This window comes from Phalacrocorax aristotelis, chromosome 12 (genome assembly GCF_949628215.1).
Source record: "Phalacrocorax aristotelis chromosome 12, bGulAri2.1, whole genome shotgun sequence".
Classification (NCBI taxonomy): Eukaryota; Metazoa; Chordata; class Aves; order Suliformes; family Phalacrocoracidae; genus Phalacrocorax; species Phalacrocorax aristotelis.
In genome coordinates, this window is record NC_134287.1 from 18,497,400 (window position 1) to 18,516,642 (window position 19,243).

The 19,243-nt window shown below is 41.7% G+C and overlaps 2 protein-coding genes across 3 annotated transcripts; one reads left to right on the top strand and one right to left on the bottom strand.

The window, feature by feature from the left end:
- The first annotated feature begins 662 nt into the window (after window positions 1-662).
- On the top strand, window positions 663-10,348 carry LOC142063579 (CUB and zona pellucida-like domain-containing protein 1). The gene is made up of 9 exons (XM_075107479.1): window positions 663-744; window positions 2,684-2,819; window positions 2,986-3,200; window positions 4,304-4,454; window positions 5,811-6,034; window positions 6,892-7,064; window positions 7,682-8,067; window positions 8,396-8,664; window positions 10,131-10,348. The coding sequence occupies exons 1-9, from the start codon at window positions 663-665 to the stop codon at window positions 10,304-10,306; spliced, it is 1,812 nt and encodes a 603-aa protein (XP_074963580.1). The 3' UTR covers window positions 10,307-10,348.
- A 1,260-nt stretch (window positions 10,349-11,608) lies between these two features.
- C12H10orf88 (chromosome 12 C10orf88 homolog) lies at window positions 11,609-16,818 on the bottom strand. 2 transcript variants are annotated; one of them, XM_075107480.1, is made up of 6 exons: window positions 16,618-16,818; window positions 16,259-16,462; window positions 15,192-15,264; window positions 14,426-14,632; window positions 13,196-13,662; window positions 11,609-12,175 (listed from the first exon to the last, which is right to left on the bottom strand). In XM_075107480.1, the coding sequence occupies exons 1-6, from the start codon at window positions 16,779-16,781 to the stop codon at window positions 11,947-11,949; spliced, it is 1,344 nt and encodes a 447-aa protein (XP_074963581.1). In that variant the 5' UTR covers window positions 16,782-16,818; the 3' UTR covers window positions 11,609-11,946. The 2 variants fall into 2 exon arrangements, with proteins under 2 accessions (XP_074963581.1, XP_074963582.1); XM_075107481.1 differs by lacking the exon at window positions 14,426-14,632 and having other exon boundaries at window positions 16,618-16,793.
- Window positions 16,819-19,243: the final 2,425 nt, after the last annotated feature.

Below are 19,243 nucleotides of genomic sequence, written 5' to 3' on the forward strand. Positions count from 1 at the left end.
TGAGGCTCTTGGGACTGTGCTTGCCTCCTTACCTCGGGAAGCAAAGGCTCAGTCCTTTTATTTTTTTGTAGCTTCTACTAAGGGATTAAGAAGGTTTTATCTGCAATGTGGTTGCAGTGCAACCCACTTTTAAATCCATGACTAACATGAATCTGGCCTTGTTCATCCAAGGATGTTTCAGCAACAGGAAATTATACCTCATGACAACTCTATTACGATAGTTGCACTTTACAATCTGAGGAATCCTCAGCAAGGACAGGGAATGTTTTGCCCAGTGTAACCTAAAGGGGTAGGGGTCAAAATGAAGGTGGGAAAAATCAGTGCTAAAAGCAAACCACTGATTGCGTCTCCCAAGGGAGTCTTTCAATCCCTTCCAGAACCTTCCTGTTCATGCCAACACACCCAAATAGATGTGCAATGAAATCAACTGAAAATCATGTTTCGAACCTGCGAGAGCTGACAACAACACTGTTAAACATACTCCACATGGTACATATGAAAAAAAAGGGCACACCTGTTACTTTCTCATTCATATCTGTTAAAAAGATAGCATAACTGAGAGATTAAGCCCTCCCTCTGTGATAACATGTAGTACAAGGTGATTATGAAATAGCAGAAGGTATAAAAGTTAGGAAAGCCTGACCTCCCCAGCTGCTGTCAAAATGCAGGCGCTCAGACAGTTCCTCCTCCTGCCTCTCGTAGCTGCTCTAGCTCTTGCTGAAGACAACTCAGTAGAATCCATGGGTATGGAAATCTAGTCTTTTTTCCATCTGTGAAATTTTATTAATTTTTGCACAATAGGTATTTTATAGGCAACTGAAGGGAAAAATGTTAAACATATCTCTAAAAGTGTGTCTTATTTTAATGTACTGCTGCACAATAGTAACACCCGAATGTACCAGCAAGTGTTAAAAATGGTAAGTAGCCAAAAAAAAAAAAGCAATATATGAATCCCTATGGCAAATTTTTACCTTAAGAACTTGATTTTGAAGATATTTTACTCTGGAATGGAAATCTGCATTCATAATTTAATACTGTATTGGAATAGCAGGAATAAAGTGACTTAATGGGGAGACAGTTGCTTTTTAAAAGAGATTTGCTTATTTTTCCTTTGTTCAATCAGAAGCAATAGACAGTCATTTGTTGCTCGATCTGGGATCACCCTTCTGTGCTCAAATCAGCAACTTACCTAATTAGCCATGGGTAGCTACTGTAGGATAATGAAGTACTGCTGCAGAGCTGCTCTGGTGGTGCCTGGCTACAGAACAGTCCAGAAGGATGCAGAGGGAGGGTAGGGCTGACCTTGTAATACTCTTACAGTTGGGAGGTTTCATATGCGACAAGAAAGGTCTCTCCTAAACCTTTCTTTTCCCTCTGGAGTTCATCAGAAAGCCTGACCTTTTTATCTGGGACTGCACACACCACATAGGAAGTCCTTCCTGCTGCTTTAGACCATTATTTTTAGATTAATATTAAAGTAGAAAGGAGATCTAATGCTCAAACTGGATTATAAGATTTCTGTAAAGTTTCCTATACAATGGCCATTACTGCTACTACTTCATACCTTATTAAGTGATGCCAGTGATGTCAACCATGGCGGCTTTGTGGTTTTTTGCATAACAGAACTGAGTTGAAGTCCTGCTGGCCCCCTGTCATGAACCCAGAAACAGACAGAGAGGATGCTCGGGCAGGAATATGGATACAAGCCTGCATGATACTTCCCCAGAATACTCTCCCAGTCACCAACAAATGTGATTCAGGACTTCTGAAACAGAGGAAATGCTATCTTTGTGTTTAATAGTTAACAGAGCGGTTTTTTTTCATGGATTTGACCCATTTTACATTTTACTTTTACCATCCACATCACCCTGCAGCAAAGATCCACCTGCGAAGAGCCAGTTCCTTCTGTTTGTTTCAAAACGACAACTTACTCGCTTCATGCCAGGCCACTGAGTTACTGTATTGGAAGATAATATCTCATATTAACCCTCTCCATTGATTTATAGACCTCTAGCATCTTCTTTATGCCCTAGTTCTCCCCCCTCCTGACCTGAAATGCTTCAGCCCATTTACTTATTCCTTGCCTAGAAGCTATTCTAAACTTTTGATCATCTTCGTTGCCATCCTCTGAAGCTTTTCCTGCTTACCAGTACTCTTTTAGAGATGGAGGATCAGAATTGTATGCAGCAGCACATATACAGTAATCCTACACATAGTTCTTTAGAAGCTTAAATCTGAAAAGCCTTTTTGATTCCCTGAGCGTAGGTTCCCAAATGCTTTTAGTTCAAGGGCTGAACCTTGGAACTGCATTCAATGACCTTTAGGAACTCAGTCTAGGGGGAAGACAGGAGGCTTGAAGTGCTTGTGGTGACCAACCTTGCAGAAGAGAGTTGCTGATGCGTCCTATATCACTTCACATTTCCAGTTTGGTTTCACCTGTGGTATGCGTTCCTCTGCTACTAGGAAAATGAGGATAAACAGTATTTTCTGAAATTCTTTTACTACTGGATTCTTTCACAAACTGCAGTAATATAAATTAAAAAAATAGTACAACATTTTGCATGTCTGTTCCATGATGGACTGTCCCAGAGTCTTTGTGTAGTGGAGGATGAAACATTAGTGCAAGAGAAAATTTGAGAGATATCCTTGCAAGCTGGTTATTACTGTTGCTGTTCTTCAACAGGTGTACCTAGCTGTGGTGCTTCACTTCACAACCTCAACAAAGCATTAAGGATTTCACTACAGGCAAATGCAGCCTGCACCTGGCAAATTCAGAGGAACGAAAATAAAAATATTAGGCTCATTTTTTCCTATTTTAAGTAAGTATTTCCTCCAGATACTTTTGTACTGTGTCATTCCATTAGGATACAGCACAGAAAATATTGCCTCCAAATATTCCTCTGTATTGAATCTGTGCTGTGGACTCCAAAGAGCCTGTATGTATATCAGTGATCTTAGGTAGTCCTCAATGTGTTTTTTCAATAGATTCGCTCCTTCGTCAAGCTGTGAAACAGAAAGTATTAAAATATATGATGGTCCCTCAACTAATTCGTCTCTTCTTGGACAAGTATGTAACGACACTGATGCAGTTCCAGTACTTCAGTCATCTTCAGACAGTTTAACTTTTCTCATAACAACAAACTCTGTGCCTTTCACACGAAACTTCTTTGTCTTCTACTACTTCTTTTCACCAGAAACAAGTAAGTCGGAACTTAATGCAGCCATTAAATTCCATTTGAATTACACCTTTAAAAGAAACTTTCCCATTAAGGGGAAGTTTAGGACAGTAATTAAAGACTAATAACAGAATCTTCAATTAGTCTTAGTACTTCAGCCCTTAGAGGATGGTGTGGGGGGAAATCAGTGGAAGGAAGGAGGCAGCAAAACGATAGTGCACTTGCTGGAGAGCCTAAAAAGTGCAATTTTACTCAGAGAAACGATTGCGAAGGTGGCATTATGGGACTCTACTTTTACTTACAGGCTTCTACTAAATTTGCTTGATTTGCTCATATTGTAGCATTTACCCAGAAAGAAAATATGACCATCTAGTCCTGCCGAGTACAGGTCACAGAGTCAGTAAGGGTTTCTATTCAACAAGCTCTTTACTTTTTTTTCCTTAAAAAAGTAAGAACAGCTCAGACAAAGTCAGTCTTAGCTTGTGACCAGTTCCTTTGCTTCTGCTGATCTGAGTGGCATGGTACTAAGCTCTTAAAAGCTTCAATTTTAGAGTAGTTACCACATCCTAGTTTATGCTGGCCCAGTGTTTAACTTTGCTGCTGAAAAATTGTGCCCTATTTCTAACCTTACATTTCTCTTTCTGAGGCTTCCACTGACAATTTTATTTTACTTGACATACAAAGGCAATATATCTTAAACTTGAAGATTTTGCACTTCCATGTAGATCATGACCAAGGCCTCACATGCTTCTCTAATATTAAGTCTCTTGGGGGTTCTTTTGGCTGGTACACCATCTTCATTACCAGTTTTTCAAGATGTCACCTAATTTACCCAAAATGTAGATATAACTATATTGCTCACAGTATCAAAGCTAACTCATCTACAGCCATCTCAGATGCCATTACACAGCGCATCACAGATATAGCACAGAGACAATAGGCTTCATTTTGTAACACCCACCTGCCCTGAAATTCTCTATAGAAGTTCCATCTTTAGTACCTTTAATAATGTCCAAAAGAATGGAATCCTAAAGACACAACCTGCAAGTTATGTAACTTTAGATCTGTAATTTATTATTTATGGTTTGTTATATATACATCACCAATATATCTAATCTTCTTTTCAGAAATTGAAAATTGCGGGGGACAATTAACTGGCCCCAATGGGACATTTATCAGCCCCAACTACCCGGCAGCTTACCCTGAATTTACATACTGCGTCTGGCACATACAAACAGCAAAAAACACGAAGATAAAGTTAGAGTTCCAGGATTTTTTGTGAGTAAATGCCCTAATGCTCTATTACTCTTTTTTAATTGTTTAAAGGCATTACTTTAAACACAGGAAACAGAACAGCCTGTTAGAACATGTATACACTTCTAAAACAAGCTTGCTTTGCTGACTTTTATGATAAAGTAATTGCAATGTGCGCCACATCACTACACGTTACCCTATAGCTACTGCAGTGACAGCAAGTGAAACGCAGAAGGCATTTCAGGTGACTAGCCATGAGGTGTAGGACCATTTTAAGCTAGCCTGATTGACCCAAATTTAAATCAATCAGTATAAATAAAGCTTTTACTACACAAGGAACATGTTTAAAGCTATCGCGTGCACTGTAACTGCAACTTAGAACGGAAGGTCAAAAGAAGAAAAAAGGAAATATTGTCCAAAGTACATCTTCCTCAGTATTGCTGGCTGTTGGGCAAAGACAACAGTGTAGCCCTGGCTTAAGTTCTTCCAAGTATAAAGGTTAATGGATACATTGGCGTAAAGAAACAACACTGGCATGGACTTTCCTGACCCATACCACTCTTTGTCAGGCTTGGTCTCCCATACATATTGGGCTGGTAGCCCTTTTTTGGCTTTCCCTGCGTCAGTTGACACTGTACAGGGAGGAAAACCTCAAGACCGAGGGAATTCAAAGGGCAGCATCTTCAAGAATGTTTGAGATATTCAGACTGCAGAATGCTACATAAGAATTCAGTATGGCATGTATAGGATTCTATAGGAAATCGTTACCTTGACCACAGCCCTCTAAGATGATGAGGTCTGCGCAGCATGGTGTATGTTCTCAGCAGTCCTGGCCAGGGTCTATCTGCTGATTCAGACACAGAGATGTTGTTCTGGAGGTATCCACCCACTGCAGTACAGCTGGTGCTTTTCATCAAGGGCCGCAGCCTTGACCAGCTCTCATGCAGATTGATAGAAAGGGCAAGAGCCTTCCTCTGGTGACACACACATGAGGTTTCAGACACATGTAAGTCAACCCTACTCTTTAAAAGCTCTTTGTTCTTAAATATGTATTTGAAGGTGTGGTTATTTTCAGTAAATAAGTAGCAATGAATATATACAGTATCAGTTATAAAAGCATAGCTGATCCAGCTTCTCTTGAGAGCTATACCAAAATGTTTATTTCGATGGGAGCAGAATCATTAAGCATTTCTTGCCTTTCAGGGTTTTCCATGTTTTATTTGGTTTTAATAATGTCTATTTATGTATTCTTTTGTTCGCCATTCTTTTATTTCAGTTGATTGGAATTCATCAGACACTTAATCTGCACTAGATACTCTACCCAGTATGCGCAGTGTTCTCTATGCTCAGATTTCCCTGTAATTATTTCTCTGTCTACAGCCTGGAACTAGACCAAAACTGCCAACTTGACTTCACAGCAGTCTATGACAGCGTCACCACTAACACTGGCTTAATAGGAAAAGTATGTGGTCGTTCTCATCCCACATTTGAATCTTCTTCAAATGTTATGACAGTTGTGTTGTCTACAGACTATGCCAACTCCTACAGGGGATTTTCTGCTCAGTATACCAGTGCTCCGCTGCCAGCTCCTGTGGGGCCTGACCGTAAGTACACTTGCTACATGAATAGGATGCTGTTTCTTGTTCTCACATAGGATTCTTTCCTTTCCTTATAAATGCTGAAAAGAACTGATTGTTGATATCAAGGATTTAAGCCTTTTTATCAGTAGTCATTAACCCTCTTTACATATAAAAATCCCACATTAGTCTCACCTATAGAGCGTACATTATTACCTGATCCATCTGCAAAAGAAAGCCTATTCTTTCACTTCTTGGTCCTTTTTCTGACCAGTGCAACTGAAAATCTGAGGTTTTCCTTCTTTTGGGCAAAGCAGCCATTGTTACCACCCTCGAGATGTAAAGAAAAACTTATTGACTGGTTAGTTTAAATGTTTTTAGTCTCTGAGATACTCGGAAAATGGTCTGCACTGGTTAGTCAAACAGGGTTTAGGTGTGTTGGAATTTCCTTTCCCCCAGAGTAGGACCATCGTCCTTATTGGTTCCATATGTTTGCATGTCCATCATCTCACTAACCGAGGTGGAAAAGGAACCTCTAAAGCCTCGATGTCTGCCATAAATAGATTTCCTCACCCACCATTCTGCACTAGCACTTGGATTCCTTTCCCCTTTTAAAAAGGCCGCAAAATTCATTCTGTTAACTGGGTTTAAAATTAAACTTTCAGCATGAGTTTTACATGGTTTTGCTTACCTAACGTTTTTGAAGTTGAGCATGAAATTTTGTTCTGACTTCTGCACGACCTCAATGGCGCATGAGCCGTTTCAGACTGACAAATCAAGAACTGTGCAACAGGTTTAAGGATTTAGACCAACTGAGAAATGACAACAGCAGAGTTTGTGGTAATGTTTTTTGTTCTGTGTTTTAATTTCTCTTTCAATGGCAGCATTCCTTACCTGCTCTTCAGATAGCATGAAAATTGTTCTGAGCAAGTCTTATCTGGCCTCCCTTGGTTATAGCGAAACTCAACTACAACTGAATGATCCATCCTGCAGTCCAGTTGTAACAGATGCGGTGGTCTTTTCCTTCCCATTAGTCAGCTGTGGAACAATTAAAAAGGTAAAGGGGAAAAAAAGTTACGTGACACTAACAATAGCTTACAAGTGTCAAGAGCTTGTAGAAGCAGTTTATGAATAGCATGTGAATAAGCTAACAGCAGATTTACTTCCTCTGAGCTCATCTGATTGCATGTTTCCAGCCTAGAAGTAGAAAGAAAATTTTTCCCCTTTAAGAGCCTGAGCCCAGGAGAATCCACGCAGATTAACCCCAAATGTTTCATTTCCTCTCCAACCCAGTTTACCTGTAGCATGACCTTACATATGTAACAAACATTCTCTGCAACAGATACGGCTGGCACTTAGCCTGGAGTCACAAGGAAAGGGGAAAAACCCCAAGAGGTGAAGATTCCCAAGAGCTAGTTCACAGCATTGTTTTGATAAGGGTGATGAAGCGTAGCTTTGGTACTTTCCTCACTCCACACATTATTCCTTAACAGGTTGGTTCAGTGTTTTGAAAAAACGGGAGGGTTGATAATGGTTTTTTGGGTGCAGCCTGTTTCACATTTCAAAGGTATCTTGAGCCTCTGATAAGCATAGCTGGGCAGCTCTAACTCCAGTGCTTTCAACTGCACAGCTCATATAATCTCAGCTGAGCGCTTCACATGATTCCTTTTGCAGGATGACGGTCAGAGCATCACTTACACCAACATCATATCTCCCTCTGCAAATGGCAACATTATCACCCGTCAGAAGAGCCTACAGATTATTGCAAAATGCAAAATGGAAAATAATTCAACCGTAGAAGTAATTTACATAGCGAAAAATGATATCATCCAAAATACAAGCGCTGTGGGAAGATACAACGTTAGCATGTCGTTCTATAACTCAGATTCGTTCTCCCAGGCTGTACTTCAGTCCCCATATTATGTAGACTTGAACCAAACTCTTTTTGCTCAAGTCAGTCTTCATTCCACTGACCCAGATCTTCTGGTGTTTATCGATACCTGTGTAGCATCTCCAGAACCTCATTTTGGATCACTAACATATGACTTAGTCAGAAGTGGGTAAGACCGTAAATTATTTTATGACTGTCTCTTAATACGTGAGGAAATACAATCCAAGTGTCAGCCATAGTTCTTTTATTTTTGTCTCTCTTCCACTTATCTTCTTTAGTAAACTGTGGTTGGAAGCTCAATTTCATAGAAATGTAAAGGTGTTACATAAACCAAGCTAGGACAAACAAGCGCTACACTGCACTGGGGAGAGGGAGAAAGCACGTTGTTGTATGCCCGCACGTAACGCCACAGCTAATGTTGTGCCTAGCTGACAGCAGTAAGCAAGAATGATCGTTTAATGTGGACTACTTTAACAGATCTGTAAATTCTGTTGCAGCTGCAATAAAGATGACACTGTGGTAACCTACCCACCACTTAAACACTATGGAAGATTCAAATTTAGTGCCTTCAGGTTCCTGCGGAGCTTTCCATCAGTTTACCTCCAGTGTGATGTTTTAATCTGTGACAGCAACAACGCAAACTCTCGCTGTACCGAAGGCTGTATCTCCAGACAAAAGAGAGCTGTTTCTTCATACATGTGGAAAACTAACACTGTAGTAGGTCCCATCCGCCTGAAAAGAGATCTCAGGTCTGCTGATCACTCAGGTAAGAGGAATTCACAAATAATGTGGTGTAAATTCATTACCTTCATTCCGCTAATGAAATACATTAATTACATTAGTTCAGAACTAACACATCAGAGCAACAGGTTCAACAGAAGGTTGTGTTTTGTTAGATGACAGAAGTACTTTTTGAACCGACAGACTGATGGCTTTTTGGATTAAGGTGTGTTCTTTGAAACAGAAAAGGAGGACTCACTCCTAGTTACAAAAGTAGAGTCTGCAGGATCAGAAAAAGTCATGAATGGCAAGAGATTTCAGATTTTCAAAGGTGACATTTTTTGATGAAGCATACGTGGGCACCAGGGCTCATTTCTCAAAGCCAGACTACTTTACAAAGCTCAACTGTGATTTGGAATGTGCTTTTTAACACCGGTATATCTTCTAACAGTTCACTCAATTTGTTGGCACTACAGAAAAGCTACAGAAAATGATAAACACAGATGACTTATTTCCACACTAGGTTAAATCCTCCCACTGTAGGTTTTGCCTATTAGAACAAAAATACAAAAAGGACAGCCAGTGGAGCAGAAATCAAAAGCACCATGCTTTTAACTTAGAGCTGCAAAGCTGACTGTAAGACAACTACGCCTTAATGCCCCAATCGGACATACTCTTTAGCACAATCTGCTGTCTGCTCTACAGTGGTCTAGACAAGTACTGAGTGCTAACCTAGACCAGAATGCAGGGTACGGAAAAGCTGTTTTCAAGGGCTTGTACTGTAACTCCCACTACACCCATCGTTCTAATATTTACTGGGCACAAAGCTCTACCTGAGAAAAGCACGTTGTGACACACACTTTCAGGTGTCAGATCTGAGAAGTATTTAGCATTAATCTTCACCCAACCAATGCCTACTATTAGTCTCTTAATAGTAAAACATTTCCTTTCTTTTTTTAAATAATTACGCAGTCTGAACTCCAGCAGCATTTTAAACATGCTCCCATTTATTTCAGTAGTGAAAGATTTTGCATCCATGCGCTAGAAACTGGACACATCTATAATGTGAAAAGGATTCAGGTGCAAAGAGATGACACAAAGTATTATAAAACATAGATTAATTCTCAGTCTCCTTCATGATTTGCAGAAAAACAGTAAGCTTTACCAAGGACCAGGTAGTAAACTATTAAAAGGAACAGGGTTAGAACCACAAGTTTCTCTTTTGCCCAGCTTGCTTCAGCAATAAGCCTTCCATCTATCAGGTTCCAAAAATAATGACAGCACTGGTTGGCAGAAACTTGGCTGCAGCAACACCAAAGGACTTGTTAACATTCTGCACAATTGTTTTATTATAAATTTTTACAACTCTTCAGTACTAGATTCAAAATTTGCTGTCGGTGTGGGTCAACGTGGAACTAAAATGCCTGAAAAAAATGCTTATTTAATTTTAACTGAAATGACATGGTATTCTAAATTTTAAAACATCCCACTTTTTTTTTTTTTCCTACTTAGAGTCCCTCACTAAAGCAGATGCTGAAGAAACCCCGAACCTGCAACAATACAACTTCTACACTCTTTCATTTATGGTTTTGATTTCAAATATTATCATTGTGGTAGCTGTGATACTAAAATATCACATCAAACACCAAGCAGGATACAGCTACCAAAAAATCCAGAGTTCATATTAAATACTTCAGGATATTTTCAATTTGTGTCAACTTCTATTCAGGTTTGTCACCCAAAGAGGTGAGAGGAAAAAAGCCCAAACCAACCAAGAATCAACAAACAGCCTTGGAATACAACAATGCTTGGAAACATATTTCAACTTTTGTAATTAAAAAAACATGTCAACCTAGCACTGTGTCTTAAATCACTGAGTCAAAAAAAGAATACAGGTGTCTACCTCAGGGTGTTTCTTAGAAAGCATCTAAAAACTAACTTAACAGGTGTAAAGTGACTTGTAAAGTAAAAGATAATTTAGGTCCTTTTTTCTTAAAAATAAAAAATCTCTGTTTATCTTTTCAAATCACTTTGAAACTGCACTTGGCATGAGTTAAGCTGAGGGACAACTGCAAGGTGTCTGTTCAAAGCAAGTTATCCTCCCTTCAAGATCTACTCCCGTGGGTTGCTGTCACCAAGACATGGCAGTCCTCAAGAGACATCAATTCTCATGGAGAGCAAGAAAATATTAAGTAGACTAGATAAAGATACTGGATTGTACGTGCCTATGCTGCTTGCTCAGTCAACACTTGCTTCCCCATCAACAGCTTTTGCTCAGTCCATTTTAAGACACCGAGTACAACCAACATCTGCACACCCAACGTCAGAGTTTAACCAGTAAGCCCCTACACAGTCCAAGTTAAATGCTGCACCCCAGAATTCAAAGAGCAATAAACAGAATGAAGTATGAAGCTTGACCTTCCACAAAAGAGGGGCTTCAGGTCACATTTCTACCTCCCCAAATGACAGCAGAACCGATCCCAACAGGTTAAAGTAAATATGGTGCAATAAGGCTACTTCTCTAGCCTAAAGTTGGTGAAACGCAGCAGATCCTACCCCAGGACATTCTATCTGGCAACCAGGTCCCCTTGAGAGAAACCACAAATTAAGTACTTACACTGCTTAGGATAACAAAAGAGGGATAAATACAAGTCTACTAAGTGTACATTCATTTCAGTTGTTCCTGCATGGCTCGATTGATTTAGGAGAGGAAAAGTATAATGACAGTAATTTAAAATATCACTTAAGGAGCCTAGATTCCTACCTCAGGTGCTTGTACACCCAGGCTGCGGTTCAAGTTAGCCTGTCTCTCTAAACCTGACACGACACCTTAAACAGTCTAAGCTAGGCAATACCAGTACTACCCTTCCTCTGGAGTGATAAATACCTTCAACAGGAGTGCCATTAAAATAAACCAAAAGCGCAAAGAAAGCACATTCTGTTCTACTGGTAACACATTACATGGCAAAAATCAAGACAAAGTGAACTGATTACATGTAGATAAGAAGCTGTAACTTGCTTTATTTAGCGTACTTCTCCATTGTTCAAACTGAAACTGGGAAACAATGTTTCATATGGCTTTTAGCAATGCTCTTTAAATAAATAAGCCACAAAGGGCATACAAAGTTCTTATACTTAGGAAAAAACACACATTATTAAGTTCTTTCATAAAACTAGCAACTGTGTACAATAGTGGATAGAATTACAGTAACAAAATGCAAGTCAACAACACTGAGGTTCTTTACAGTCATAACTCCATAAATACTGAGCTTTGTAAAGTATAATTGCCCTTGAAGTACTTATGCTGAAGTGCTATATCTATATACATCTACCTCTCTCCATTAGAGAGCCCCTCGTTAGAATCATAGTGCACTTGTGAAATTTTGTTTGGCTTTGAGTTCTGAACCAAGTCCATTAAGAGAATCATTTTATTATCTATATGTGTCTGAAGAGCCTGGATTTGGCGATCAATATAGTCCATTAGTTTTTTCTCCATCAGATCCATATTTTTTGAGATCATCTTTTCCAAATAGGAGCAAATAGGCTGTTGTTCTACTCTGTGAAAAGAGCAAATACAAGAATAAGTATAACCTATTTCTGAATGACCAGAGACACAGTAGAAATCAGGCACTTGACCTTCTTTTAAATGTAGTATCTCATTAGACAATAAACTTTGGGTGGTATTAGGTTTATAGCACAAAAAATACCTTGCCTGTCTGCCACATTTTAAATCTTGATTTTTTCAATAAACATGCCAGGGTGTACAGTCATCTTCTTTCAACCTTATGTTTTCAAAGGCTCAATTATGCATTAGGCAGCTTGGTTATGTACAACAAAATCCACACAACAACAGCAGACTGAGTTCAAAGTCTGTCAGCATGGCAGGCTTTATTCTTCTCAGCTGAAGTGTTTCAAGAGTTATAGAAACTATGCAATTCTCTACTGTTGCATCTGCATTCTTTAAAAATACTGCGCTTTCCCAGGAGCTGGGGATATTCAGGCTCTATTAGCACCGATTCCTATGCTACATTCCTACATCTCACCATTTGCACTGTTGCTCCTTAGGTATCAAACTAGGTGCACTGCTACTACTGCTGCAACATTTGCACTGTAAATGCCAACAAATGAGGCGGGACAGGAAAGATCAGTAGGATAAGGTACACTAAGTACAGCAGAATGATGTGGCAGTGTGGAAAAAGGAAGAGATAGCAATTTAGGAGGTAGTAGTAGTCAAAATGAAAATGTAATAACAGACAAGACAGACAAACTAAATGTATATGAAATTGCAGAAAGACAATACTTTTTTTGAAATCGCAAAAGGTGAAATGGGAGGCAAAAGACAGTTTAGTAACAGCAAATGATGATGTAATTTCTTCTGAAAAAACTCCTATATTAAAGCAGCTCATCTGAAAAATTAATTGTAATCTTGTTCATCACCACACAGCATTCAAAACCACATATTTTAAGATTCACTATTGCTGTTAATGAGAAGAATATGCTTATGTATCTTGCTTTTCAAACTTGTCAATAAATGCAGTCAAACTACTACTATAATAAGCGTACCAAACTTAACTTACCCAACACACTGAATGCCTTCCTCTTTAGTTGCTGCCTTTTTACCAAAATGCCTATCACCGTCTTTTAGCCGAAGATGATTTACCTGACTACACAGGTTTTGAAGAAATGGAAGAAGCACCTGTGGATTAGCTACATTTGGGGTTTCACTCGCTTGTTCCTGCATACGCAAAACTCCCATGATTTTAAAATAATTTCTGAGGTCAACTGTATTTTGCTGGGTATTAAGTCTTTCAGAATCAGCATTCCCTCTCTCAGGTACCTCTGCCTTCAGATCACAACTTATTTTTAAGTCTTCACAGGCTGTTTCACTTGTTAGATTATTTTGAACAGGCAAAGGTTCACTGGCTGATTTATCTAGTGATGTCTGAAGAGCTGCACTGCGTGATCCGTCTATTGCATGGTCACCTCCAAAGTCTGAATTTTTCCCAAAGATCCAGGTAAGTTTGTCTCCAAGAGGTAAACTGTTCTGATGGGAAGAAAAGCAATACTATTAGTTAAGTACTAAAATATACTGGAAATTATACTATAACAACAACAGATACTTTATAACTTGGCACTCTGCTAATATAATAAAGAACTTACAATTAGTTCTGAATTATATTCTTAGAGAAAAGCACAGGAAAAGATTTTTCCCGTATATATTACGTATTAATTTCCTTGTCAGCCTCTAAGTAACAAAACAGCTTTACTGACTTTTTACCACGCTATGTCCCCAAGACTGAACATTATTCACATCAGATGGATTCAGGATTCTGTTGAAATAGCTTACTTAGCAGGATTAGGATCTAAATCAAATAAATGCTCTGTAAGAGCATGTTCCCTTTAGTTGAAGGTGACAACTAAATTAGTAACAATAAAGGAGACAAACCAGCCCATCTACCTACACCCCCAACATTACAGGGAAGACATCCACCATCCTTGGCAAGCAGTGACAACAGAAACAAACTAAAGTGCAGTAAGGGGGCAGTGAACTTTAAAATGATGAAGATAGAGTTATAAACTCTGGACACAGCATATACACAGTGATTCCTTGCATACACAATCTTCATTCATTGCACTCCTTATTTAAGGTTGGCAATAGCTAAAGCAGGGTTAAAATGGCAATGTTTGGGTTAAAAAAATAATCAAAATTCTTTTCACTAAATCAATTGAGAACATGCTTAGCTGTTACAGAAGCTAAGGGCACAGGTCAGTACTATTCATGTTGACGGAACAGCACAATGACTTACTTTCTGCTGACATCGGACCATGTCCATGAGTTGCTGAGCACCTGGAGACAACTTAGATCCCATAGATTCCATTATAGTTTGCACTCTGTCTAGATCTATGCTTGAGACTAGCGAAGGAAAATCAGTTGCTAGTTTTGCAGACACCATTTTCACTTCTACGATTATTTTACTGATGAGTACACTTTCTTTCTCACCAATGGAGAGCAGCTATTGCAAGGAGGAAAAAAATACTTTGGTTAGTGAAAAAAAGTAGTTTCATGTTTTCCATGCATATGTGGGACAATGCATTATTCTTTGGGTCTTGGGAAAAACAATGCTGAACTCTTTTCCAGGGAAAATAAGTTGTTTTCTCCTTGCAATCACTCTTTGGAAAATTCTGTCTAGAACAGATGTGCCTGCATGACCCAAAGATAAATCAGGCCTTGATCTTCTAAGCACTAAAGAGCAGGGGCCATACAGATTTTCATAGGGTCATTTAACCACATCAGAGTTTGCAGTTCTATTTACACAGCAAATGGTGATTATCTGCAGTTATATGGTTTCTGAAGATTTTTCTCCTCTCCGATAAATATTAAGTTGTCATAAAAAGAAAACTGTGATACAAGTTTTAAGTAACTCTGCTGTCAAGACAAAGTACCATCTAACAGATTTTTAACTGATTATATGAAGTGTATAAAACAGTAATTTGACTAAAAGCAATGCAATTTAGTCAATTACGCTATCAAAGAGACAAAGAAAAATAAAAAAATTCTGTTCAACTCCCTACCTTAATTTTACAGGAGGCTGCAGGGCATTCGAACTTAAGGTACTTTTTGTATAAAGTAACATTTTCAGTGTTGCTAGAAAAATAAAATAAATGAGCTGTGACATCACTATATAAAGTACTTCTTTCTTTCATAGAAATACACTATCAGTAAATACGTAGGTAAGAAACAAGACTGACTGGAACATACTTCTAAAGTGGTAGGGCAGTTTTAATGCTTATATTCAACTGGTATTCAATCTTATTGGATACATATGTAAAAAAGTATTTGTATGTGTACGTACATTATCTACTAGAGAAGCTTTTGAGGTTCAGTACGTTATTCACACATCTTCCCTGAAGCTCTGAGTCAGCTGTTTTTATTTAGCTAGTAAAGCAGTGGATGTGCCATGAAATGACTTAAAAACAAAAGAGAAGACATCGCTTTAATTCCCCTGGCAAAGCATGGAGGAAAGTAATGAAGGGGAAAGCAAATCCTTCTTTTTTTATTTTCTCTCTTGTTCTTAATACGAGAGACGACTACGTATCAAAGAGACAAGAGAACTTTTGGTAAAGGTCAGCTAAAAGAGATTTCCTGAAGAGATAAGCAGATCTATTGTCCTAAAAGATTAATTAATTCAGAATAGTTGCACCTGTCCTAACTCTTTCTGTAGCCTTACATAATAGAATTTCAGAGTAGCGTTTTGTAACTTGCTGGATTAAACGCTTCACTAATTACAAAAGAAGGAAAACGTAGCTAGCAGAACTGCAGCCTTTTATCTTTATCAAAGAGGCTGCATTTGTGCAAGCCACCAGCAACAGAGGGGAGCACACTGGGGTTACCCCAGGCGACTGCGGTACCTATGCCCGTTCACCAGTTTTGCACAGACCTTCAAGAAAGACCAAACTGGGTGGCTTTCGTGGTGCAGACATCACGTCTTTACCCGTAGGAGCACCTTACAGACACACAGACAGAGAACGGCGTTGCCAGTAAGAGACGGCCCAGGCGGTGCTCGGGACCCAGGAGCGAACCCCCGCACCGGCTCCCCCCTCCCCGCCCGACAGGGCCGCGGCCCCAGGCCACCACTCACCCCGGGGCCCGGGCGGCGCCCAGGCTCTCACCCCGGCCGGTCCCGCAGTACTCCTCGCCCACGTACACCTCCATGTTGCGGGCCTCGCTCAGGATGCCGACGGAGATCATTTCGGCGCCGCCGGCAGGCCAGCACTCCAGGTGCAGCAGGCAGGGCGCCTCGCTCTCGCCGCCCGCTCGCCTCTCCACCACCACGGCCTCGGTGCTGCGGGGGGAAGCGCCACGGCCGCGTTGCCTCGCCAGGCCAGCTCCCGCACCGCCGCCCGCCCCGGCCCAGCCCGGCACCCCCTCACACCGCCCGCTCGGCCGCCGCCTGCGAGGAGAGATACGGGGCCGCCCGGTCCCCGCCGCCACCCTCACCTGGCCTCGCCGCCGCCCGCTCCCCGCCGCAGGCACACCGCGCGGGCCAGGCCGTCCGGCGGCGCGCAGGGCCAGGAGCACCGCGCAGCCACACAGCACGGGTCGGCCGCCGCCGCCGCCTCCTCCTCCTCCTCAGCCGCCGCCGCGCAGCCGTTCGCCATCATCGCGGCGGCTGAGGCGACGCCAACCCCCCGCCCCGGTCACCGGCGGGCGCCGGGCGGAGAGCGCCTGCGCAAAGCTGCGGGACGCGGGCTCTGCGCATGCGCTGTTGGGGCGGTGCCCCCGGGTGTGGCGGGAACCGCTCGCGAGGTACCGCTGCAGCGCGGTGGGAGCGGACTGCAGGCGGGTTTAGCAGAGTCAGAGAATCATTTGGGTTGGAAAAGACCTCTAGGATCGTAAAGTCCAACCATCAACCCAACACCACCAGGCCTCTTAAACCATGTCCCCAAGTGCCACGTCTACACGTTTTTTGAACACCTCCAGGGATGGTGACTCCCCCACCTCTCTGGGCAGCCTCTTCCAATGCCTGACCACTCTTGCAGTAAAGAAATTTTTCCTAATATCCAGTCTAAGCCTCCCCTGATGCAACTTCCGTGGACTTCTGTCACTTGTTACTTGGGAGAAGAAACTAACACCCACCTCGCTACAGCCTCCTTTCAGGCAGTTGCAGAGAGTGATAAGGTCTCCCCTTCTCCAGGCTAAACCTGCCCAGCTCCCTCAGCCGCTCCCCAGCACACTTGTGCTCCAGACCCTGCCCCAGCTCCGTTGCCCTTCTCTGGACACGTTCCAGCACCTCAAGGGCCTTCTCGTCCCAAGGGCCTCAAACCTGAGCCCAGCATTTGAGGTACGGCCTCACCAGTGCCGAGCACAGGGGCCCCATCCCTGCCCGGCTCCTGCTGGCCACACCAGTGCTGACACAAGCCCGGGTGCTGGTGGCCTCCTTGGCCACCTCGGCACTGCTGGCTCATGCCCAGCCGGCTGTCAGCCAGCACCCCCAGGGCCTTCTCCGCCGGGCACTTTCCAGCCCCTCTGTCCCAAGCCTGGAGCGTTGCCTGGGGTTGGTGTGACCCAAGGGCAGGGCCCGGCACTGGGCCTTGTTAAACCTCATACAACTGGCCTTGGCCCATTGATCCAGCCTGTCCAGATTCCTCTGCAGATCCTTCCTACCCTCGAGCAGATCAACACTCCTGCTCAGCTTGGTGTCATCTGCAAACTTACTGAGGGTGCACTCAATCCCCTCATCCAGATCACTGATAAGGTATTAAACAAGAGTGGCCCCAACACTGAGCACTGGGGAACACCGCTTGTGACCAGCCGCCAACTGGATTTAACTCTGTTCACCACAACTCTCTGGGCTCGGCCATCCAGCCAGTTTTTACCCAGCGAAGAGCCCACCTGCCCAAGCCATGAGCAGCCAATGTCCCCCCTGCCCAGAGCCGGATCAGCAGGCTCTGCCTGACCTCAGCCCTTGGGGGTATCAGTGCATGCAGGCTGAGGAGACCCCCTCACCCACCCCACGTCCCGCCCTCCCACGGGGAGCAAAGGCTGACACGAAGGGGAGCGGCAAGTCATGGGTGGGCTTATCACTGCATGCCATGCATTTGAAATAACACCCATGGTGTGGGCAAAGGCCAGTATTAGTCCTTTCTCCAGTAAAATAAAGCTCTTTCAGAGAGATGGAAAAATCTTAAAAGCATGTAGCAACAGAACTTGATAAAATAGCAAAATTTGGAGCAACACAATTCTCTCTTCCAAGTTGCATGCTAATAGTGTACCACACTGGAGAGAAACTATAAATAAAAGATTGGGTTCATTTAATTTTCAGTAGGATCCCAGCTCCTGGAGGTGGGGAAAGCTACTCCTGATGCTGCAGTACAGACCTAAGCCCAGGGCATGTGGATATTGGGTTCTTCCACTCAGTGCTCGGCTGCAGAACATTAATTAGGTCTGTGAAAATAGGAAGGTGGACTTGAACAGGCTTTATACAAGCCAATACTACAAATGTCGTAGGCATGTGTGCTTTTTTTTCACTGAAGCTATTGTTTTATGTGATTCACTAGCAATGGAAAAATGGATGTGCTCTGTTTTAATAATGAATTAGTTAAAATTAATTAATGTAAATGTTTTAGCGCAAAAACTGTGTTGTAGCAGTCTCCTTTTTGATTTTCTAAATGTGCTTTATACTTCTGAAATGCAATGCAAATTCATCCAGTTTTAGAAACATTTATTTTCTGCTTTTGGTGACAACGTGGTTGCATGATGCCTTGGAAGATTATTCTGATCCTGGAAGACCAATGAGCAGCACAAAATTATAGACTTTTGGTGAGAATTGTCTTTAACATAGAAGGGACTGGGTAAAATCCCTGTTTTGGGGATTTCCATGTGTTTGTAAGATTTCCATGTGTTCATATGCATTGTATTTTTGATATTTTTATAATAAAGATGAAAAAATGGAACACAAGCAGCTGAAATTTCAGAAAGCAGACTGGTTTATACTAGAGTTTTTTGCTGAGCTGGCAATAGCCAGTACAACCTTCCTAAACATTGTATCCGCTGGTAGCAATATTTTATGTTTCTAATCTCATATGATCTCACTGTGGTATCAAAGTCCTTTAGAATAAACCAG